This window comes from Bubalus bubalis, chromosome 8 (genome assembly GCF_019923935.1).
Source record: "Bubalus bubalis isolate 160015118507 breed Murrah chromosome 8, NDDB_SH_1, whole genome shotgun sequence".
NCBI lineage: Eukaryota > Metazoa > Chordata > Mammalia > Artiodactyla > Bovidae > Bubalus > Bubalus bubalis.
In genome coordinates, this window is record NC_059164.1 from 101,244,964 (window position 1) to 101,269,973 (window position 25,010).

The window sequence follows — 25,010 nt, forward strand, 5'->3', positions numbered from 1 at the left end:
TAAAAAGAATTTGCGATAGGTCTGTTACTTGCTGACAAAAACATCCTGTCAGATGTCAGATTGCTTCCTTTCATCTTTAAAATCAATTATTTGTAGAGATGTAAGCATAAGATCTCAATGGGTTATTATCTACATGCCTTTCATAAGTTCAAAGGACAACCTCAGTTAGGATTTCCAGAACAACCTGAAAAAAAAAAACTAAACAAGTTGAGAAATCTCTTCCCTCCCACTGCTCCTCCCTCCAGCTCTCCTTTCTTTGATTAAATAGGCATTAGCACACCTTCTCAAAAAGACTGCTCTGTGGTGTTCACTATCATCTCTGCACATTTGAAACCTCAGACTCTCCCAGATGCACCTCAGTGCTGTGTATCACCGCATACCTCTAAGCGATGGGAACAGCATTCCTATCATCGGACTTGGTACCTACTCTGAACCTAAATCGGTAAGCTTGTCTCTCCCTCTTTTTTTTTTAAATGAATGCTTTCCTAAAGGATAATCTGTCATTCATTTTGAATGAACTTCACTGCTTTAATTTTTGTAGTAATGAATGGAACCTTGAAGGACAGCTATTTGGCTGAATGAGTACTGAGCCAAAGGTTAAATCGGTTTACAATTTAAAAGTATCTTGACTTAACGAATGGGACCTTTCTGCTTCTTTTACTAAAATTCAGCCTGAATACTGATTATTAGATTGAACCGAAGCACATAAAATTTCTGAGTTTCTGGTTTATGATTTTCTTTAAGTTCATATTTGAGAATTTTTAGTTCCATCTGACAAAACTTTAGTGAAAACCTACCATATATGAAGCACTAGGGGCTTCTCAGGTGGCACAGTGGTAAAGAACCCGCCTGTCAATACAGGAGACATAAGAGAAGCAGGTTTGATCCCTGGATTGGGAAGGTCCCATGGAGAAGGAAATAACTACCTATTTCAGTATTCTTGCCTGGAAAATCCCATGGACAGAGGAGCCTGGCAGGCTACATCCCATGGGATCACAAAGAGTTGGACATGATGAGCAACTGAACAGAACTGAACCAGAATAAAGAGCAGTATGTCTAGAAATGCTACTGAAATTTGAATGATCCTGAGTGAATGAACTCTGTTAAGCTAAGTATAAGTTAAGCAGAGTTGAGGCAGGACATTGTAGACAGAGAGGGAAGCATAGAAGCACAAAGTTAACAATCTAATTATGTCATGCCTCTGCTTAATTTTTCAATGTGCGTGCGTGTGTGTGTGCATGCGCCGTCACTCAGTATGGCTCCCTATCAATTATAGGGTAGAGGACACACTCCTTATTCACACCTTGGACTTTATGGTTCAGTCAAGACCTGTCAGTTCAGCAGCACCTACCACCACTCTTCCACCTCTCCCCACGTGTGAAACACAGCTCCTTGAATAACGTACCTATCTCCATGACCTTGAACATGCTGCTTTCCACCTGGAACATCCTTTCTCCTGAGCTGGTTAATTTTTACTAAACCTGCAAGACTCAGCTGAAGGATTCCTCTCCTTAGAAACCCACCTCCCAGCCACCACAGCTTGCCCCTCCTGTGTGTTCAGGAACCTCTTTGTGCTCAACTCTACTGAAGCAGTTATCACACGACATTGTAACCATTGTTTCTCTGCAATCTTCCCCACAAGGTGTAAAATCCATTAGGAAAGAGACCATTTCTTGTTCAGCTCTATTCTCCCAGTATAGTGTTTGGCATGTGCTGGGTGTTCAGCTAATGCTTGCTAAGTGAATGAATTTGTGAAAGGAGATGCATATATACATATATATATATAGCTTCCCAGGTGGCGCAGTGGTAAAGAATCCGCCTACAGTGTAGGAGACTCGAGTTTGATCTCTGAGTCAGGAAGATCCCTTGGAGAAGGAAATGGCAACCCGCTCCAGTATCCTTGCCTGGAAAACTCCATGGACAGAGGAGCCTGGCAGGCTACAAGTCCAAGAGGTTACAGAGTTGGACACAGCTGAGTACGCATGCACACCTGTGTGTGTGTGTGTGTGTGTGTGTGTGTGTGTGCATCGGAGGCCATGGAGATGTAAAGGCTTACAATAATAATAGCTTAAATTTCCTTAATACCTAACCATATGCCAGGAACTAGTACTTTATAGTACATGCATTTTCTGATTTAATCCTCACAACATTATGAAATACTATTTTATCCTGTTTTACAGATGAGAAAACAGAGGCATTGAGATATAAAATAAAATCCCCCAAACCTAAAGAAGAGAACTGGAATGTGAGCCTATGTAGTTTGGTCCCAGATTGTACCTTCTGAATCTCTATACTATATTGCCAGTTATAACTATCTGTTATGTCAATGAGGCTGCATATTTTTATGACTTTCTATGTGTATTTCTACATATGAAAGTATGTAGGTCTATATATCCAGAAAGTACTTAGAATGAATACATGGATAGATAGATTGTTAAGTAGCTGGGTAGAATGATAGATCTAGGATATGAACCTGATTATTTTTCTCCTCTGTTTAATTATTTCAATGACCCCCTACCAATTATATGACTTCTTACTTGTGCATCTATCATTCTGTCTTTCTACCTATCCCCTGAAACTCAGTGGGGCTCCAAGTGTTGCATTTACCAATAAAAATTATTAAGTGCCTACTATGTGTCTAGTAATGCTACAGGTTAGAGACATTCTAACCTATATGTTATGAATGTTAGAGACATTCGAAAGCAGTCGTGTGTCATCCCAAAAAAGGTTGTAACTCATTTCGGAAGATAAGACATAGTGCATTTAGAGAATATGGCATTAGTGGCATCCTACACTGTGGATGCACCAGCCACATTTGTGATCAGAAATACAGAGCTAATCCAATGCCTCACAAAATTCATAGGTGAAGAACACAACCCACCATGGAAGATTTGGGGGAGGAGGAGACAGGGAGCAGGGTATCTCTTAGCCAGAGCACTCCTTACATTCTGTTCAAAGCCACACTGCTGACAATTCCCTCACCACCGACCCAGGACCGATGAGGCAGACACTAGGGGTACCTGTGCCCAAGTCAGTCGCTGGGAAATCAAAGTATCGTATTAGATTTAATGTCAGACTCTTTGTCTGAGGGCTGCAATCTGACGCCCAGATTCAGTCTTCTCAACCCTTAGTGGGCCTGAGGTTCTTTACACAACCTTTCATCTCTCAAGAGATGGAAGGAGAATGACAGGCTGAAGTAACTGAAATCCTTTACAGTTTGTGTATATATAATCAAGTCAGTCAATATTTGTCCTGGGATCCTGTTCCATTTTGATACAGAAGTTAAAGAGCAGCAGGCATCAGGGAAAGGTCTAGGCTTATCTTGAGGGAAGGCTGGGTGGGCGCAGAGGTGAAAGGCAGAGATAAAGAAGATTTAACAGCAAGCTCTCCTCCAGCGTCCGCCCAGCTGGGACTCCACTGTTGCGCAGGCAGCAGGAACTGTAGCGTGGCAGTCCAGAGGAACGTTACCACGCAGCTGTGTGAGGCCAACCAGCCTTCTTCTGATTTACAAAGACTTTTTTTCTCTCTCTCTTACTATGCCCAACTTTCTTATAAAGATTGTTCATACCTATAGAGTCAGGGAATTTGAGACTGAATGAACATTTAGTAGCACCAAGCTCTCTGTGCACGTCCTCACTGGATGATCACTGTGAAAACTGAAATGTACATATCATCTCTGTACTGTTTCCCTAAGACAGCCTCCCAGAATGGTTTCATACAGGGATGAGATCATCTATAATAGCCTCCCAGTAGATCACTCTTCTTCCTCTCTCTCTCTATGTATCTCCATTGGAGAAAGTCTGATAGGCAAGAGTTTTGAATCCTGTTTTTTTTCCTGCTTTGACAGAAATAAATTTGATTTTTTAATGCATATCAGCCCATGAGTTAATAACCAATATTTTTCAAAAACTTCAAATAAAACTCAAGAATGTTACCAAGTGTGTAAATGACACAAATCTAGGACCAACTGCAAGTATTTTGGAAAATGGGCAATAATTCAGTAAATATTTTTGTGTGCCTAACCATGTACGAGTGGGTCCCCGGTGGCTTAGTGGTGAAGAATCCTCCTGCCAAACAGGAGACACAGGTTTGATCCCTGGGTTGGGAAGATCCCATGGAGAATGAAACAGCAACCCACTCCAGTATTCTTGCCTGGGGAATCCCATGGACAGAGGAGCCTGGTGGGCTACAGTCCATAGGATCACAAAGAGTTGGACACAACTTAGTGAAAGTCCCTCAGTTGTGTCTGACTCTTTGTGACCCCATGGACTATACAGCCCATTGAATTCTCCAGGCCAGAATAGTGGAGTGGGTAGACTTTCCCTTCTCCATGGGATCTTCCCAACCCAGGGATCAAACTCAGGTCTCCCACATTGAAGGGAGATTCTTTACCAGCTGAGCCACAAGGGAAGCCCAAGAATATTGGAGTGGGTAGCCTATCCCTTCTTCAGTGGATCTTCCCAACCCAGGAATTGAACTGGGGTCTCCTGCATTGCAGGTGGATTCTTTACGAACTGACTTAGTGACTAAGTAACAAATGTACGAGGCATTTTTCTAAGTAACACAGGGATGAAAACTATGGGTTAGAAACAGGGATTTAAAATCTGTGGGTGATTTAAGGAAGAAAAAGTAAATACACATAAAAATAAAACATAAGGAAAAGCTGAAGTGCTTTAAGAGAGACAGCACTTATTTGAAGATGAAAGTAACAACAGTTACAGGGTTATAACTGAGGCAGTACCCCTTTCTGGGTGGCTCTGGTTAAGATTTCTGTCACTATACATAATTTTCACACTCTGAAGAGTGAGTCAAAGGCTTTGTACATGGGGCAGAGAGCGGGAAGTCCAAGTCCTTAAGTACCAACCAAGGAGGAGCCTAAAACATCAAGGGGACACTGTGATGGAATTCTGCAGTGAGGAAGAGAGATTGGTGTCAACCCTGAATACATGGGCAAGTGAGAATTTATAACCAAGGAGTAGGGTCTGGGTCTATGAGTACAAAATTACTAAAAGGAAACTTTGGGAATAAGGGACTGCTGCTGCTGCTGCTAAGTCGCTTCAGTCGTATCCAACTCTGTGCGACTGCATAGACGGCAGCCCACCAGGCTCCCCCAGCCCTGGGATCCTCCAGGCAAGAACACTGGAGTGGGTTGCCATTTCCTTCTCCAATGCATGAAAGTGAAAAGTGAAAGTGAAGTCACTTAGTCGTGTCTGACTCTTTGCGACCCCATGGACTGCAGCCTACCAGGCTCCTCCATCCATGGGACTTTCCAGGTGAGAGTACTGGAGTGGGTTGCCATTGCCTTCTCCAGGAGATAAGGAACAATTCTTGCTAAAGCAACTTAACAGGATTCTTGCTGAAAAGAGGGAGTGACTAGACATCTCCTGGGACACAGTTCAGTTGAGTTCAGTTCAGTCACTCAGTTGTGTCCGACTCTTTGGAACCCCATGAACTGCAGTACATCAGGCCTCCCTGTCCATCAACTCCCAGAGTCCACCGAAACCCATGTCCATTGAATCAGTGATGCCATCCAACCATCTCATCCTCTGTCGTCCCCTTCTCCTCCTGCCCTCAATCTTTCCCAGCATCAGGGTCTTTTCAAATGAGTCAGCTCTTTGCATCAGGTGGCCAAAGTATTGGAGCTTCAGCTTCAACATCAGTCCTACCGTAAATGAACATCCAGGACTGATTTCTTTTAGGACGGACTGGTTGAATCTCTTTGCTTTCCAAGGGACTCTCAAGAGTCTTCTCTAACACCACAGTTCAAAAGCATTCATTCGTTAGCACTCAGCTTTCTTTATAGTCCAACTCTCACATCCATACATGACCACTGGAAAAACCATAGCCTTGACTAGATGGACCTTTGCTGACAAAGTAATGTCTCTGCTTTTTAACATGCTGTCTGGATTGGTCATAACTTTCCTTCCAAGGAGTAAGCGTCTTTTAATTTCATGGCTGCAGTCACCATCTGCAGTGATTTTGGAGCCCAGAAAAATAAAGTCAGCTACTGTTTCCAGTGTTTCCCCATCTATTTGCTATGAAGTGATGGGACCGGATGCCATGATCTTAGTTTTCTGAATGTTGAGCTTTAAGCCAACTTTTTCACTCTCCTCTTTCACTTTCATCAAGAGGTTCTTTAGTTTTTCTTCACTTTCTGCCATAAGGGTGGTGTCATCTGCATATCTGAGGTTATTGATATTTCTCCCAGCAATCTTGATTCCAGCTTGTGCTTCCTCCAGCCCAGTGTTTCTGATGATGTACTGTGCATATAAGTTAAATAAGCAGGGTGACAATATACAGCCTTGACGTACTCCTTTTCCTATTTGGAACCAGTCTGTTGTTCCATGTCCAGTTCTAACTGTTGCTTCCTGACCTGCATACAGGTTTCTCAAGAGGCAGGTCAGGTGGTCTGGTATTCCCATCTCTTTCAGAATTTTCCACAGTTTATTGTGATCCACACAGTCGAAGGCTTTGGCATAGTCAATAAAGCAGAAATAGATGTTTTTCTGAAATTTTCTTGCTTTTTCCATGATCCAGCGGATGTTAGCAATTTGATCTCTAGTTCCTCTGCCGTTTCTAAAACCAGCTTGAACATCTGGAAGTTCATGGTTCACGTATTGCTGAAGCCTGGCTTGGAGAATTTTAAGCATTACTTTACTAGTGTGTGAGATGAGTGCAATTGTGTGGTAGTTTGAGCATTCTTTGGCATTGCCTTTCTTTGGGATTGGAATGAAAACTGACCTTTTCCAGTCCTGTGGCCATGGCTGAGTGTTCCAAATTTGCTGGCATATTGAGTGCAGCACTTTCACAGCGTCATCTTTCGGGATTTGAAATAGCTCAACTGGAATTCCATCACCTCCACTAGCTTTGTTCGTAGTGATGCTTCCCAAGGCCCACTTGACTTCACATTCCAGGATGTCTGGTTCTAGGTGAGTGATCACACCATCATGATTATCTGGGTCGTGAAGATCTTTTTTGTACAGTTCTTCTGTGTATTCTTGCCACCTCTTCCTAAATTTTATTTTATTTTTAAACTTTACATAACTGTATTAGTTTTGCCAAATATCAAAATGAATCCACCACAGGTATACATGTGTTCCCCATCCTGAACCCTCCTCCATCCTCCCTCCCCATTCCATCCCTCTGGGTTGTCCCAGTGCACCAGCCCCAAGCATCCAGTATTGTGCATCTAACCTGGACTGGCAACTTGTTTCATACATGATATTTTACACATTTCAATGCCATTCTCCCAAATCTTCCCACCCTCTCCCTCTCCCACAGAGTCCATAAGACTGTTCTATACATCAGTGTCTCTTTTGCTGTCTCGTACACAGGGTTATTGTTACCATCTTTCTAAATTCCATATATATGCGTTAGTATACTGTATTGGTGTTTTTCTTTCTGGCTTACTTCACTCTGTATAATAGGCTCCAGTTTCATCCACCTCATTAGAACTGATTCAAATGTATTCTTTTTAATGGCTGAATAATACTCCATTGTGTATATGTACCACAGCTTTCTTATCCATTCATCTGCTGATGGACATCTAGGTTGCTTCCATGTCCTGGCTATTATAAACAGTGCTGCGATGAACATTGGGGTACACGTGTCTGTTTCCCTTCTGGTTTCCTCAGTGTGTATGCCCAGCAGTGGGATTGCTGGATCATAAGGCAGGTCTATTTCCAGTTTTTTAAGGAATCTCCACACTGTTCTCCATAGTGGCTGTACTAGTTTGCATTCCCACCAACAGTGTAAGAGGGTTCCCTTTTCTCCACACCCTCTCCAGCATTTATTACTTGTAGACTTTTGGATCGCAGCCATTCTGACTGGTGTGAAATGGTACCTCATAGTGGTTTTGATTTGCATTTCTCTGATAATGAGTGATGTTGAGCATCTTTTCATGTGTTTGTTAGCCATCTGTATGTCTTCTTTGGAGAAATGTCTATTTAGTTCTTTGGCCCATTTTTTGATTGGGTCATTTATTTTTCTGGAGTTGAGCTGTAGGAGTTGCTAGTATATTTTTGAGATTAGTTGTTTGTCAGTTGCTTCATTTGCTATTATCTTCTCCCATTCTGAAGGCTGTCTTTTCACCTTGCTAATAGTTTCCTTTGATGTGCAGAAGCTTTTAAGGTTAATTAGGTCCCATTTGTTTATTTTTGCTTTTATTTCCAATATTCTGGGAGGTGGGTCATAGAGGATCCTGCTGTGATGTATGTCAGAGAATGTTTTGCCTATGTTCTCCTCTAGGAGTTTTATAGTTTCTGGTCTTACGTTTAGATCTTTAATCCATTTTGAGTTTATTTTTGTGTATGGTGTTAGAAAGTGTTCTAGTTTCATTCTTTTACAAGTGGTTGACCAGAGTTCCCAGCACCACTTGTTAAAGAGATTGTCTTTAATCCATTGTATATTCTTGCCTCCTTTGTCAAAGATAAGGTGTCCATATGTGCGTGGATTTATCTCTGTTGCCACCTCTTCTTAACATCTTCTGCTTCTGTTAGGTCCCTATCATTTCTGTCCTTTATTGAGCCCATCTTTGCATGGAATGTTCCCTTGGTATCTCTAATTTCTTGAAGAGATCTCTAGTCTTTCCCATTCTATCGTTTTTCTCTATCTCTTTGCATTGATTGCTGAGGAAGGCTTTCTTATCTCTCCTTGCTATTCTTTGGAACTCCGCATTCAAATGGTATATCTTTCCTTTTCTCCTTTGCTTTTTGCTTCTCTTCTTTTCACAGCTTTTTGTAAGGCCTCCTCAGACAGCCTTTTTGCTTTTTTGCATCTTTTCCTTGGGGATGTTGATTCCTGTCTCCTGTACAATGTCATGAACCTCCGTCCATAGTTCATCAGGCACTCTGTCTATCAGATCTAGTCCCTTAAATCTATTTCTCACTTCCACTGTATAATCATAAGGGATTTTATTTAGGTCATACCTGAATGGTCTAGTGGTTTTCTCCACTTTCTTCAATTTAAGCCTGAATTTGGCAGTAAGGAGTTCATGATCTGAGCCACAGTCAGCTCCTGGTCTTGTTTTTGCTGACTGTATAGAGCTTCTTCTACTTTGGCTGCAAAGAATATAATCAATCTGATTTCGGTGTTGACCATCTGGTGATGTCCATGTGTTGTTGGAAGTGGGTGTTTGCTATGACCAGTACGTTCTCTTGGCAAAACTCTATTAGCCTTTGCCCTGCTTCATTCTGTACTCCAAGGCCAAATTTGCCTGCTACTCCAGGTGTTTCTTGCGGCACAGTGGAGTATGAGAAACATGATTTCATATCAAAAGTGAACAGATATGGAGGGTGAGAGGGTGTGCTTAAACTGATGTAGCAGAATTCTTGCTATACTTGGACAGAGCAGAAATAAGTATGAAAGTCCATGTTGGAAAAGAGTTCAAAGGAGCCTGATTAGAGGTTGGTCCATGAAAGAATCCTTGGCAGGGTTGAGACTGTTTTCACAATCTCTGCCTAAAGGGGCCAGGGACGAGGCAGAAACCATAAGTAAATGGTCCTGGAGAGCCAAGTCTGTTTCTCAGCCTTGTTGTGCTTTCCCATTTTGATAATATATATGAGTGCTGCTGCTGCTGCTAAGTCACTTCAGTCGTGTTCGACCCTGTATGACCCCATAGACGGCAGCCCACCAGGCTCCCCCATCCCTGGGATTCTCCAGGCAAAAACACTGGAGTGGGTTACCATTTCCTTCTCCAATGCATGAAAGTGAAAAGTGAAAGTGAAGTCGCTCAGTCGTGTCCGACTCTTCGTGACCCCATGGACTGCAGCCTACCAGGCTCCTCCATCCATGGGATTTTCCATGGATGCAAGAGTACTGGAGTTGGGTGCCATCGTCTTCGCAGTGGTAAAGAATCTGTTTGCCAACGCAGGAGATGCAGGAGGCTTGACTTCAATCCTGGAGTTAGGAAGCTCCCCTGGAGAAGGGCATGGCAACCCACTTCCGTATTCTTGCCTGGAGAATCCCATAGACAAAGGAGCCTATTGGGCTACAGTCCAGGGGGTTGCAAAGATTCGGACACGATTGCGCATGCACACGTATATGTGTGAGTGCAAGAAATGCTTTCTTCTTCTCTACAGTACAAAACCAAAACACACAAAAAACAAACAAAAACACACGCACGTAACACTCAGGAGACCACTGCTGGTACAGATACAGTGAAGTCCCAGGGATTTCATGCACTGTTCTAAATGAACACAGCAATTTCTCCACTACAGCCAGTTGTCATTCATAAACAAAAGTTCAGTGTGGCCTGCTCTTCTCACATATTTCAGAGAATTTTGTAAAGTAATTAACATTTTGTAAGTCATGGCAACTCATTTATATTACTGTAAAACACTGTGTGGGCTAGTATTTTAAGGGTCAAAGAAAGTAATTCAGCTCGGGTTTGTTTTTACTTTTAATAGAGTGAATATCCTGAGTTCCATGCAGTACTTGTGACGCCTTCACACTCACTCCCGTTACAGAAACCCTGGCTCTTAGACATCAAATACCAAGAACTGACTTCTGCATTTTTTGTCATTCCTCGCCAGAGGCAATGAATACTGTGCATCAAACTGCAAAAAAAAAAAAAAAAAAAAAAAAGGCTTGGTGGTTGAGGTAGATGGTAATAAAAAAAAAATACCAGGGAGAAAAACGTAGATTCATATTTCAAAGCCATTAACCTGCCAACGTTAAAATGGATTAAAATGAGCAGAGATGAAATATACAGAGATGAAGTGAGATGGCTTCCATAATAAATCAGGCAAAAAGTAATAAGAACTTGAACTTGGTTGGTGGCTGTGAGGAATATAATTTGGCTGGAGCCTAGAAAAGAAATAAGCTGGCTGAAGGATACAAATCATGGAGTAGATTCTACAAAGCTCCAGCTACCAACTGGGTCCAAACAAAGGAGAATGAATAGTAGCTCCAAGGACAAAAATGGATGTTCCATGACCAGGTTACTACATTCTTTGGATCTAAGGTTTTGAGTTTATCTGAGACTTACCTTTTATTTTTGACCTACTTCCTCATTTTTTTTAACATTTAAAAATCTGAAATATGCAGAGGGGTGAATACTTCTTCATTCTTATTTATTTTTATTGAAGTATAGTTGTTTTACAATGTTGTCAATTTCTGTTGTAAGCAAAGTGATTTGGTTATACATGTATATACATTCTTTTAAGTATTTTTTTTCCATTATGGTTTATCATAGGGTATTTTTAAAATAGGGGAATACTTTTAAAGCCAACATCTGAGTAACCACCACACAGATCCAAAATTAGATATACCCACCCACAGAAGCCCTCTGTGTGCCCTTTCCAGTCCAGAGCCCTCCTTTCCTCAAGAGGTAATTGGTCTTCTAACTCTAATGGCAACTATTTTCTTGCTTTTTTCTAAAGGTCAGTCAACTTTTTTCAGGTAGATTGCCTGGTTCCTCCTCATTTAGTTGTTCTTGTGGGTTGTCATCTTGTTCCTTCACTTGCAACATATTTATTTGTTATCTTGTTTTGTCTAATTTCCTGTGTTTCTGGTCTCCTTTCCATAGGCTGCAGGATCGTAGTTCTTCTTGCTTCTGTCCCACTGCCCACTGGTGCAGCAGGTTGGTCTAGGGGCTTGTGCAGGCTTCCTGGTAGAAGGGCCAGGTGCCTGCCCTCTGGTGGTGGAGCTGGGTCTTGTCCTTCTGATGGGCAGGGCCATGTCAATGGGTGTGTTTTGAGGTGGCTCTGAGCTCAGTACTCAAAAGACGGTACAGCCTGTCTTCTAATGGGTGGAGCTGTGTTCCTACCTTGTTAGTTGTTTGGCTTGAGGCTTTCCAGCCCTGGAGCATGCACGTTGATGGATGGGGCTGTTTTGGTGCTGAAATGTAGACATTTCAGGAGAGCTCACTCCAATCAGTATTCCCTGAGGCTTCTACCAGTGTCCTTGCCCCAACAGTGAGTTATAGTCTACCTTTATCTCCCCAAAAGACCCTCCAAGACCGCTGTGTAGGTCCAGCCCAGGTTCTCATGGGGGTGCTCCTTTGTACTGGGTCCCAGTGCACATGAGACCTTGTGTGTGCCCTCCAAGAGTTGTTATTGTTCAGTTACTGACTGTTTGCGACCCCATGGACTGCAGCATGCCAGGCTTCCCTGTCCTTCACCACATCCCAGAGCTTGCTCAAACTCATGTCCATCCAGTCGGTGATGCCATCCAACCATCTCATCCTCTGTCATCCCCTTCTCCTCCTGCCTTCAATCTTTCCCAGCATCAGGGTCTTTTCAAATGAGTCAAATCTTTGCATCAGGTGGCCAAAGTATTGGAGTTTCAGCCTCAGCATCAGACCTTCCAATTGAATATTCAGGATTGATTTCCTTTAGGATTGACTGGTTTGATCTCCTTGCTGTCCAAGGGACTCTCAAGAGTCTTTTCCAACACCACAGCTCAAAAGCATCAATTCTTTGGCTCTCAGCCTTCCTTATGGGCCAACTTTCACATCCAGACATGACTATTGGAAAAATCATAGCTTTTACTATTTGGACTTAAGTCAATAAAGTAATGTCTCCGATTTTTGATATACTGTCTAGGTTGGTCATAACTTTCCTTCCAAGGAGCAAGCGTCTTTTAATTTCATGGCTGCAGTCACCATCTGCAGTGATTTTGGAGCCCAAGAAAATAAAGTCTGTCACTGTTTCTTGCCCTCCAAGAGTGGAGTTTCTGTTTCCCTAGCCCTGTGGAGCTCTTGCATTCAAGTCTCACTGGCCTTCACAGCTAAAAGCTCTTGGACTTCTTGTTCCTAATACTAAACTCTCTGACTGTCATCGAGGGCTATTTTTATGTGGCAGCATCCCTGTGCAGCCTGCCTGGGTTTAATATTTTTTGGTGCGAGGGTTGTTTTTAGTATAGATACCTGCGTGTGGCTGATGTTGTGGTGACCAGAGCTATACTGGATATTGATCAGGGCCTCCCCTTAGCTCTGTGGTTGTCCCTGCTCTGTCAAGGTGGGGTCTGCTCCCTAGTTGTTGTAGTCGAGGCCCCCCTCCCCAGATCCGTTTCTTGGTTGTATTTCTGATCTGCGGTGTGAGGGAGGCAGAAGTGGAGCACTCCCACTGGGAGGGAAGCCACTGAGTAGTCCTCCTCTGGAGCTGGTCACCCATGGGTGTCCTCTGTTGTGTCACCTTTCACCTGTTGTGCAAGCTCTCAGATTACACACTTGGCACTGCTTTCAGCCCCACCTTAACCATGGGCATGCCAGCAGTTGGCCTTGTGTCTCTCAGATGTTGATTTCACCAGGCCACCAGCACAGATCCACTGAAGTCAGTGCCCAGGTTGCAGCAATCATGGATTTGGCCCTCTGTGGGCACTATGGAGGCAGCTCAGACTCTGGCCTGGCCCCACACCCCTGTTTAAGTGCCCACAAAGTCCACAGCTGCTAAAGCTAGGCCCTTCCTGGACATAAGAGCCCTCGTGTCTGTTTACAAGTCTTGCAGGCACTGAACTTACAAAGCTGGTCTCGGGGGTGTCAATTTGCAGTTGTGAAAAGAGATTTCAGCTTTTCTTCCTTAGTTGCATGGCCCTTGGGGCTCAGCTATAGTTTGGGCACCATCCCCACATGTGGACCACCCAAGGGGTCCACTCCCAAGGCTGTCCTGGTGCACATAAGTCAGCCTTAGTGAGGAGGGGAGTGTGGATGCAGTGGTGGCCAGGGTCACAAGAAGAAAGCCTTTCCTAGTGCCCAGGGAGGCAAGGGCCATGTGTGGGGAGAGAGGCTTCAGTGGTGGTCCCACCTCTTGTGTGTCACTTAACAATGGTGCTTCCCTTCTACAGGGGTCTGTGTTTCCTCCACAAGCATTCTCAGCTGCATTTTCCCCAGTCCCATTCCCTTAGGCTGTCTCCTCATAGCCAAGAGCAGTGCTCTCCCCAGGTCTGCTCACCAAACCCCTTGTTTAGCACCCAGCCCTCATGTGCACTGGCAACACACCTCTCAGGCTGGGGCACGCAGGGTTGTGGCACAGACCATCTGCAGGTCTCAGTCTGTCCTGCGTCAGTCAGTTCAGTCGCTCAGTCATGTCCGACTCTCTGCAACCCCATGGACAGCAGCATGCCAGGCTTCTCTGTCCATCACTAACTCCCGGAGTTTACTCAAACTTATGTCCATCGCGTTGGTGATGCCATCAACCACATCATCCTCTGTTGGCCCCTTCTCTTCCTGCCTTCAATCTTTCCCAGCATCAGGGTCTTTTCAAATGAGTCAGTTCTTTGCATCAGGTGGCCAAAGTATTGGAGTTTCAGCTTCAGCATCAGTCCTTCCAATGAATATTCAGGATTGGTTTCCTTTGGGATGGACTGGTTGGATCTCCTTGCTGTCCAAGGGACTCTCAAGAGTCCTCTTCAATACCACAGTTCAAAAGCATCAATTCTTCAGTGCTCAGCTTTCTTTATAGTCCAACTCTCACATCCATACATGACCACTGGAAAAACCATAGCCTTGCCCAGACGGACCTTTGTTGGTAAAGTAATGTCTGCCACAGATCATTTGTGCTCTCCTCTGATAGCCCCCAAAGCTCCCTTTCCATCCCAACTGATCTCCCCACCAGTGAGGGGGCTTCTTTAGGTGTGGGAACTTCTCCTTTCCTTCAGCTCCCCCCAGGGGTGCAGCATCCTGTCTCCTCTCCTTTTCCTTTTCCCTTCTTTCTTTCATCCTACCTGGTTATGCAGGGATCTTTCTTGTTGCTTTAGATGTCTGAGGTCCTCTGCTAGTGTTCAGCAGGTGCTCTGTGAGGACTGTTCAATTTGTAGATGTATTCTTGATGCACTTGTAGGGAGAGATGAACTCTACGTCCTCCTACTCCTCTGCCATCTTGACTCTCTCTAAAGGTCATACAACAGAAAAAAAAAATTTTTTTAATTGAAATACAGTTGATTTGCAATGTTGCATTAGTTTCAAGTGTAAAGTTTACATCCAGATATACATTCTTTTTCCCATTCTTTTCTCATATAGCTTATATACAAGATATTGAGTATGGTTTCCTGTGCTATACAGTAGGTCTTTTTTGGTTATCTGTTTTATACAGCTACTACTGTATGTTAATCTCAAACTCCTAGTTTATCCCACCTCCCCTTTCCCCTTTGGTAACCATAATTTTGTTTTCTATGTATGTGAGTCTATTTTTATTTTGTAAATAAGTTCATTTTTTTTAGATTTTTTTTTTTTAGATTCTACATATACATGATATTATACGATATTTGTCTTTGCCTGACTTACTTCACTTAGTATGTAATCTCTGGGTCCACCCATGTTGCTGCAAATGGCATTATTTCATTCCTTGTTTATGACTGAGTAATAGTCTATTGTACATATATATTTGCACATATTTATCCATTCCTCTGTTGATGGGCACTTAAGTTGTTTCCATATCTTGGCTATTGTAACAAATGCTGTGATGAACATAGGGGTGCATATATCTTTTCAAATTTTGACAGTTGTTGGATTTCTTATAAATGGAAACATACTGAATGCACTATTTTTTGATTTGCCTCTTTTTCCCAATATTATGCTGTAAGATTCACTGTGTTATTGCTTATCAGCCGTTTTAATTGCTGTATAACATTGATTTAAAAGAATATGTCAGTATCTGCATTCTATTGGTGGGCATTTGTATTGCTCCCAGTTTGGGCTTTCACAGACAATATTGCTAAAAAGAGTCTTACACATATCTTATTGCACAAGTACATGAGTTTCTATAAATGCACTGTATGAGTATCAGTATCTTCAGTTTTAGTAGATGATATCAATACAGACAATTTCCAAAGTAGTTATGTAATTTACATTCCCTCTAAGAATTCATGGGTGAACTTCTTGCTCCACATTGTCACCAATACTTGGTGTCTTTTTAATTTATGCAACTTTAGTAAGAGTAAAATCATCTTTCATTGTGGTTTTAACTTGCATCTTCTTTACCCTACATAAAAATGGCCAATTTTTCATATTTTTTCATATTTTATTAGCCAGTTGTATGTTTTTTGCAAAGTGGCTATGCCTTCTATGCATTATTCTTTATTGGATTTTTCTCTTTTTATTTATATGGTGAATTTTAAAAATATCTGGATATGAGTTCTTTATCAATTATGTCATGTAAAACTACCTCTTTTGAATTGCCTTTTTCAATAGTGTCTTTTGATGATCAGACGTCGATGCAATGCAGGACACCTGGGTTTGATCCCTGGGTCAGGAAGATACCCTGGAGAAGGAAATGACAACCCACTCCAGTACTCTTGCCTGGAAAATTCCATGGACAAATGATCCATGGGATTGCAAAGAGTTGCACACGACTGAGCAACTTCACTTCTGACTTTGATGATCAGAGTTTCTCAATTTTAATACTGTCACATTTATCACTCTTCTAATTTGTTATTAGCACTTTCTTTAGCTTGTTTAAGAAATCCTCCTTTACCCAAGTGTCTTAGTTTGGGTACTCTGGGAAACAGCCTCTGGGAGAAGGAAATTAGCATGCAGGAGGCTTACTGGGGCGTAGTCTCGGGAACCAGACCTGCAAGGGGGTGAGAAAAGCAGGTCTGTGAAGAAGGGAGGGTTGAACTGTGATACAGCAGCTCATCAACCCCACAGAGAGCTCTGGAATGGGAATGGTGCCGAGAGTTGTACTAAGTCAAGAGGACAAGGCTTTTACACACTTGCACCGTCCATAGAGGGAATCAGTATGTATGATTAGCAGCCAGCACTACCGACAGCTGAGGAAATGAGTGTCTCTGTTCTGGGGGCTACCCCATGCCAACCACTAGTCTAACCCTGGTGCCAACTAGACCTACTGGCTTTGTGTGCTAAGTTCTTCCCTGGGAAAAACTCTTCAATAATTATCTGGTTTCTTTCCTGGAAAAAGTTTTAAAGAGGTAGGTTATCAGTTGAATACAACTCCTGCCACTAAGGCTGTCTTAAGAACTTCCCTGGTGGTCCAGTGGTTAAGAATCCACCTGCCAATGCAGGGAACATGGGTTCAATCCCTGGGTCAGGAAGATCCCACATGCCATGGGGCAACTAAGCCCGTGCACCACAAAAGACCCAGCGCACCTAAAAAATAAATAAATATTAAAGCTGTCTTCAAGCTGCAATTGATACTTATTGTCTCCCTCTGAGACTCCCGATTCTAGATTTCTGCACCCTTAGCCTACACCTCTGCTGGTCTGGGTGGCTTATGTGGTATTATGACCCAGATTCTCATCTCTGAACTGTGTGAGTCTCTTGTCAACTTATCCTTCTCAGATCATTTACTCAGGTCATTGTCCATTAACTATTGAAATTGGGAAAGGGTATATCATTGACCTGGGTGCTAAACACTTTCTTCCCTGTCCCACTGGGTAAATATGGAGGAGCTCTACTGCCTTCGATTTTAAAACTCACTCATCCCTGACAGAATGGCAGCGTTTCACCCTGAATGCTAAACTCTAGAAATAAGGAGCCTGGTTTGCCCCTGGAAACTCAGCTTAAAACTCAGGGATGGGAATTACACATTTTCTAAATGGCATAAAAGGGAGTGATGCTAAGTCTGTTGGGTTTTCAGACTCCTGTATTCTACTTGTGGGTCACACAACACTGGATGATGGAAGTTGACCTAGGGTATGTCACACCTCATCCTTACTGGCTTCCCCACTTTCTTAAGTTGATAAAAGGTGCTGCTGTCCATTTCAGAAAACAGATTTCTTATTTTACTAAAAGTGTTCTTATGTATGGAGTCAGTTTTTTTGTATTTTAGATTCTCTGATCTTATCACTTATTTGAGTCTACAAACATGGTATTCTATTTGAGCTTTCTTATTTTTCCCTAAAATTAATTTCCCCCAGAGAATCTGTCTTAATTTACATAGAATTCTCTTATGCTACCTTTAAGACCTACAGAGAAGTATTAATACTTTTCTCACATCCACATTTCCAAATAGTTCCTCCATGTTGATTAGAATTAAGTCCAAAATAGTAATTCACCTCACTGCTGCTTCTGCCATCTAACAAAGTATTTTTAGCAAGTAAAGATCTTTTAGAAAAGGCTCTTTAATGATACCTGAATAATCAAACTTTTCACTACTATAACCTGCTGCGGTGCCATAATCTTTATTAAAAAAAACACCAGCCATATATTACTCAGGCTGAATCAGTACCACACTCCTACCTTAGCCCTTGTTGTTTACCCTTTCTTTATACTAAATGTTTCATTTCTTGGGTTAACCTTTGAAAATACAATCATATAGTGACTTCCCTGGTGGTTCAGTGGCTAGGATTCTGTGCTCCCAATGCAGGGGGCCTGGGTTCAGTACCTGATCAGGGAACTAGGTCCCCCATGCTGCAACTAAGGGTCTGCATGCTGCAACCGAGCATCCTGCAACCAAGCATCACGCAACCGAGCATCCCGCAACCGAGCATCCCACAACCGAGCACCCCCTATGCCACAATGAAGATCTAAGACCACATGTGTTGTGACTAAGACCTAGCACAGCCAAATAAATTTAAAAAAAATTTTTTTTTAGAAAATACAATCATATATTTCAATATGCATTGTTTTGGGCTTTTCCCCTTGTATTAAATTTACTTTAGCTGTATACTTGGTGGCTCAGTGGTAAAGATCTGCCTGCCAATGCAGGAAACTCGGGTTCAATCCCTGGGCTGGGAAGATGCCCTGGAGAAGGGAATGGAAACCTACTCCAGTATTCTTGCCTGGAGAATTCCATGGACAGAGGAGCCTGGAGGGCTACAGTCCATGGGGTCACATAGAGTCAGCCATAACTGAGCGACTAACACTTTTCACTTTCCGTTTTCATACTTAAACTATCAGCTCTAACCCACAGAATCTCAGTGATATGTCTGAGATATATTTACTATCTTATATTGAACTTTATTGCTTTTTGTTAGTACTACGTATACACCCAAGAAAGAAAGCAGTATTTTTACCTTTTCCCCAGTAAATTTCTGATTCTACCCGAACCCTCCTCTTCCCACTGTGCTTTTATTGTCATAGTTGTCATCCATAACACCTCATTTTACAGCTTGGGGGGTTTGGGCTTAATTTCTGTTCAAGCTTTATTGATCATGTTGTTAAGTCACCCAAGATGTGTTTCTAACATTCCTGAAAAGTGTGTCTCCCTTTCCCAACTATTTTACATTTGTGACTATGAATTCTTTTTTTCTAATACCATCTGTGTAGCCAACTGGTTCATTTTTCCTATCCTCTTAACATTAGTAGTAATGACTTTTAACTGAAATAGGGGAAGAAAATAGTTTATGCTCCCAACGCTTTCTGTTTCCAGCCCAGAACTATAAAGTCACTAGATATACAAGAGATTCCTGGTCTCATTCATTCTACAACAAATCACCACTTGTCTGATATGACATTATCAAGCATTTGGTTAGAATACTGAAAATACAGACACAAGCACAAGTAGTTTTCAACATTTGTGAATGAGACGGGAATGATCATCATCTGAATATGAGGTCTACAAATCTACAAATAGCATTAAGCCTCTCCCCTATACAAAACCTAAAATAGGACTTGTAATTTTAATTTGATGAGATTAGTTGTTTGTCTTAAGGAAAGTCTCCATCAAGTCCTTCACTTCTCATTAAGAAAAAATGTAAATGAAGCACACTCTTGTATATTTAAATGTCTTCATAACTAAAGAACAGTAATTTATATGTGATTTGAAAAATGGATAACTTACACCTCAAGTGCTAAGAATTTGTCAGGTTTGGGGGTCCTGAATACCCTCAGTCTTATGCTTCATGCAGTTTTATGAAACGAACAAAGCTCTGGCTGCCAAATTTGATAAAAATGCATCTTGAAAAATGTAACACACCCCTGACAATCTTTTTATCCCAGCTCTACTGAGGTGTAATTGACATATAATAAACCACACATATTTGAAGTGTACAGTTTGATGAGTTTGACACATGTATATATTTGTGAAGCCATCATCATAATTAAGACAGTAAACACATCATCACTGCAAGCTTGTTTGAACTTCCTTGTTTTCCCTCCCTATGATTCATGCCCACAGACCCTACCCACTACCACAGGCAATTCCTGATCTGTGACTGTTACTATAGGTTAGTTTTAATTTTCTAGTATTTTAATAAATAGAATCAGAAAGTATTTATTCTTTTTTTGTCTGACTTCTGGTATAATTATTTTGATATTCATCCATGTTATTGTGTGTAACAATAGTTCATTCCTTCTTATTACTGAGTGGTATTCCAGTCTGTGGATGTATCTCAGTTTTTTTTTAACCCATGCCTTTAACTTATAATTGAGCCTTCTTCAATGAACTTGTGCCCTCCTATAACAGGACTGGGCTTCCCTGGTGGCTCAAATGGTTAATGCAGGAGACCCAGGTTTGATCCCTGGGTTAGGAAGATTTCTTGGAGAAGGAAATGGCAAACTACTCCAGTATTCTTGCCTGGAGAATCCCATGGACAAGAGGAGCCTGGTGGGCTACAGTCCATGGGTTGCAAAGAGTCAGACACAACTTAGCAACTAATACACATTCACAACAGGGCTATCGTGAAATCTCTTATCTTTGGGAACAATTGATCAAGTTACATTTCTGAAGCTGCAAAGCTAAAGGCAGCCCTGGGATGAATGAATCTTCCATTAAGGGTTAGAAGCAATCTGATAGGTCAATTTCTCTGGTTTTCAGACTCCATCTTCCAGTCACAACAGCATAGAATTGGCAATTTGTCATGTTTGCTATAAAACAATGTTTGTGCCAAGTGTCCTGATTCAGTTCAGTTCAGTTCAGTATGTTCAGTCATTCAGAGTTCAGAGTTCAGTCATGTCCAACTCTGTGACCCCATGAACTGCAGCATGCCAGGCCTCCCTGTCCATCACCAACTCCCAGAGTTTACTCAAATTCATGTCTACTGAGTTGGTGATGCCATCCAACCATCTCATCCTCTGTCGTCCCTTTCTCCTGCCTTCGATCTTTCCCAGCATCAGGGTCTTTTCCAATCAGTCAGTTCTTCTCATCAGGTGACCAAAGTTTTGGAGTTTCAGCTTCAGCATCAGTCCTTCCAGTGAATATTCAGGACTGATTTCCTTTAGGATTGACTGGCTGGATCTCCTTGCAGTCCAAGCGACTCTCAAAGAGTTTTCTCCAACACCACAGTTCAGAAGCATCAATTCTTCAGCGCTCAGCTTTCTTTACAGTCCAACTCTCACATCCATCCATGACTACTGGAAAAACCATAGCTTCGACTAGACAGACCTTTGTTGGCAAAGTAATGTCTCTGCTTTTTAATATGCTGTCTAGGTTGGTCATAACTTTTTTCCAAGGAGCAAGATTAAGAACGATTAAACTAAACGAAAGACGTATTTCTCTTCTCCCCCTCCCAATTCCCGATCATTTTAGACTCCTAAGGGGACCTGTGCAACATCAGTGAAGATTGCCATTGACACGGGGTACCGGCACATTGATGGGGCCTACCTCTACCAGAACGAGCATGAAGTGGGGGAGGCCATCAGAGAGAAGATAGCAGAAGGAAAGGTGCGGAGGGAGGATATCTTTTACTGCGGAAAGGTGAGTCTTCCCTTCACCTACACGGTGGGCCTGATGTCACTTTTCCCTGCTGAAGAAACTCACCAAGCCACCAGCTTGTGGGATCTTAGTTTCCCACACCCCCTGCAATGGAAGTACAGAGTCCTAACCACTGGACCATCAGGGGTGTCCCAAAGAGTGAGTTCTGAACTGGCAAATTCCTCAATCTTGCCAAGAATTTAGGGACTAAATAGCCCCTTGAAGTTAGGGCAAAGTTTTTTCTTCACACTTGGGCATCGATTTAACACAATATGGAAGAGCCACACCTACAACGAAAGTAGATTTGAGGAGTAAAGGGACATGAGGAAGTGGTTCATATTACAATAAGCATTTGTCACAACTTTTTTCTTTAAAATAGGTAGTCTTTCTTCTTCTGTATATGCCGGTTTGTCCATAGATCACTAATTTTTTGAGATATAATTCATTTACCATGAGGCTCACCATGTAAAATCAGTGCTTTTTAGTATATTCACAGAGTTGTACAACCATGACCAATACCTTCTCCAGAATATTTTTATCACTCCAAAAAGAAACCCCTCCCATTTATCCCTCTCTGCTAGTCACTGATAAACACTGATCTACTTTATTTCTCTCTAGTTCTCCTATTCTTGACATTTCTTACAAAAGGATTCATGCAATATGTATTCTTTTCTATGTAGCTTCTTTCTCTTATTATGTTTTCTACTTTCATTTATGTTGTAACATTTATCAGAATTTCATTTCTTTTTATAGCCAAATAATATTCCATTGAACGGATATACCACATTTTGTTTACATCTTTTGAGAAATTGAAATCTCCAACTGACAACAGTTAGAAATCACTGTCCATTGAAAAGTAATCAGAAATATAAAGTATCATGATAAGATGAGAGCCAGTGGAAATATAGAATACATATTTACAGGCAGCCTTGAAGGAATGAGACTTAATAACTTTAGAGAACTTGTAATCCAATTCTCCTAAGTTTTCTAAAGAGAACAGAATGGTGCTTCAGACTTCACTCACTGCCCCTTCTCCCAACTCCTTTCCAAGCTCTCTGGGGGCCTGCAGTTCCCCAAGTCACCAGCCACTTACGGGCTATGATTTCAAGGGGCCATGTAGAACCACTGTCTCAAAACACCAGCCTGAAGCTTGTCACTTTATTACAGCTTTGCAGTCTGATTCCTAAAGATTTTGTTATTACAGAGTCTTTCAGGAGAACTCACCAAGAGTTTCTGGGGAAAAATAAACTTGAACTCTTATCCTGAGGCCGTGAGCCAAAGATGGAAATATTTTTGAAGTTACAAATGAAAAACAAAAAAAACTTTCCTTTTTATCTCCCTGGTAAACAGTTAAAGTTGTTGCAATACCTATCACACTGAAAAAGAACTGAATTAAATTGCCCATTTCATAAGGTTGCTGAGTTAACATTTACAAGGCACTTAAAGAGAACCTAGAACTGTTGAATAAAGATAGATTAAAATATATAAAACAGAATTTTCAATTAGATGGGATGTCAATAATATACAAAAAAGACCCACATTAAAAGCAAAAACACATTTTTCACTACTCTTGCATTGTTTTCTCTTTTCTGTGCTTTGAAGGCAAGAAAAAAATTATTGTTCAACATAGGAAAAAAAATTTACCAGTTTTGCTTGCCCTTACTTGTGGCAAAATGTGTACAGAAATTCACGTTTTTTTATCCAAAAAAATATGTGAGCAAATTTGATGCTCCAAGAAAATATCCTCATTTATCCTGATGCTCTGACTACCCCTCAGTACCCTAAGTTTCACAGACCTCAAGGGTACACATGCTCCATTCTCATAACCCAAGGCCGAATTTTTCATTACTTAGCACTTTAGTGACTGAGTAATTTCTTTTTCTTTTTTCTTATATATGTTAAACTGTCTACTTGCCTTTTATTTACCTTTTCGGCTTTATTGAAATATAACTGATGTATGACACTATATAAGTGTAAGTGTATAACACATTGATTTGATACAATTATATACTGCAAAATGGTTATGACCATTGTAAATTAGCTAACACCTCCATCACATTACATAATTACCATTATTTTTTGTGATGAAAACATTGAAGATTTATTCTCTTAGCAACAGTATTGCTAACTACAATCACCATGCAATTCATTAGATCCCCAGAACTCACTCATAACGGAGTTGGCATCCTTTGACCAACATTTTTATTGGTTTTTAATTCATGAATAGCTGTTTAACTGATGATCATTTTGGAGGACAAAGATCTCCAACAAAGGAGTCTCCCATGCCATCATTTTGGTGACATCACCAGATCAGATTGAGTACTTTCTTGTTAGAGATTGGCAGAATTTTCCTGGGGAAATGAGGAAGTGGACCAAATGGGAACAAAGGAGCTATCAAAAGGGATCTAAACCTTTACAATAATTTAAAATTTCACCAGTATCTACACCACCCATCACAGTGTGAAGCATTGGTGAAGTCACGTACACAACCATATTTCATACTCAGATGAGTCATACCTTCTATCAGTGAAATAAAAATAAAGCACCAGGCCAGGGCAGCACCACTAGTTGGATACATGTTCCCTAATCACACAATGAGGAAAAATGAAAGTGCTAAGGGTGGATTCGGCAATTAGCACAGGGCAGAGGAAGACTTTATTGCTGATTAGGTTCTCTGTGGTTCAGGTGGATCTTTAAATCTCTGGTACTATATTTGGATCACATTATACTCTGGGCATCAAGACTTATATCAGTTCAACCTATACTCAGATGACACTGCAGTTTAAACATATCTCTGTGAAATTAAATGAGTGAATACAATGTATATGAGTGTAAAGACAACTGGGGTGGGGAATTCCCTGGCCGTCCTATAGTTAGAACTCCATGCTTCAACTGCAGGGAGCATGGATTCCATTCCTGGTCAGGGAACTGAGATCCTGTGTGCTGTGCAATGCAGTTAAAAAAAAAAAGTTAAAAATATTTTAAAAGGGTGAATTATTATTTTAAAAAATACCATGGATATTAACTATCCACCTTTTTTTCTTTCAGCTGTGGGCTACAAATCTTGACCCAGAGTTGGTCCGCCCAACTCTGGAGAGGACACTCAAGGACCTCCAGCTAGATTATGTGGATCTTTACATCATTGAAATACCCATGGCTTTTAAGGTAGGTTCAGATACCTAAAGGTTATGCTTCACTCTTTGGCAACCATGAGCAAAAAGCTCTGTGCAGGAAGCTCATTCATTACTTAGAACCATAAAATAAAATGATGTTTTGTTACCATAAATGAGAGTACTGACCAGGCCCAACAAATGCCAAGAACAATCCTGTGTATCCATCTCAGGCCTGGATCCCAGGTTTCTTGATTCATAATCCAATGCATGTTCTATCATGTCTTTACAGTAATACTTTGAACTTTCTTTGTTAAACCAACATGTAATCTACTAACTATAGTCCATACTGTAGTTGCCCAGCATCCAG

General features: G+C 41.5%; 1 protein-coding gene across 1 annotated transcript in view; it reads left to right on the top strand.

Annotated features, from left to right (window-relative positions):
• The first annotated feature begins 249 nt into the window (after positions 1-249).
• Positions 250-25,010, top strand: part of AKR1D1 (aldo-keto reductase family 1 member D1) — a 52,484-nt gene continuing 27,723 nt past the window's right edge. The window contains exons 1-3 of the mRNA XM_006056237.4: positions 250-442; positions 21,366-21,533; positions 24,579-24,695. Coding sequence (XP_006056299.1) covers positions 350-442; positions 21,366-21,533; positions 24,579-24,695 — 378 coding nt within the window. The 5' untranslated portion in view covers positions 250-349. The remainder of the gene's footprint in view (positions 443-21,365; positions 21,534-24,578; positions 24,696-25,010) is intronic.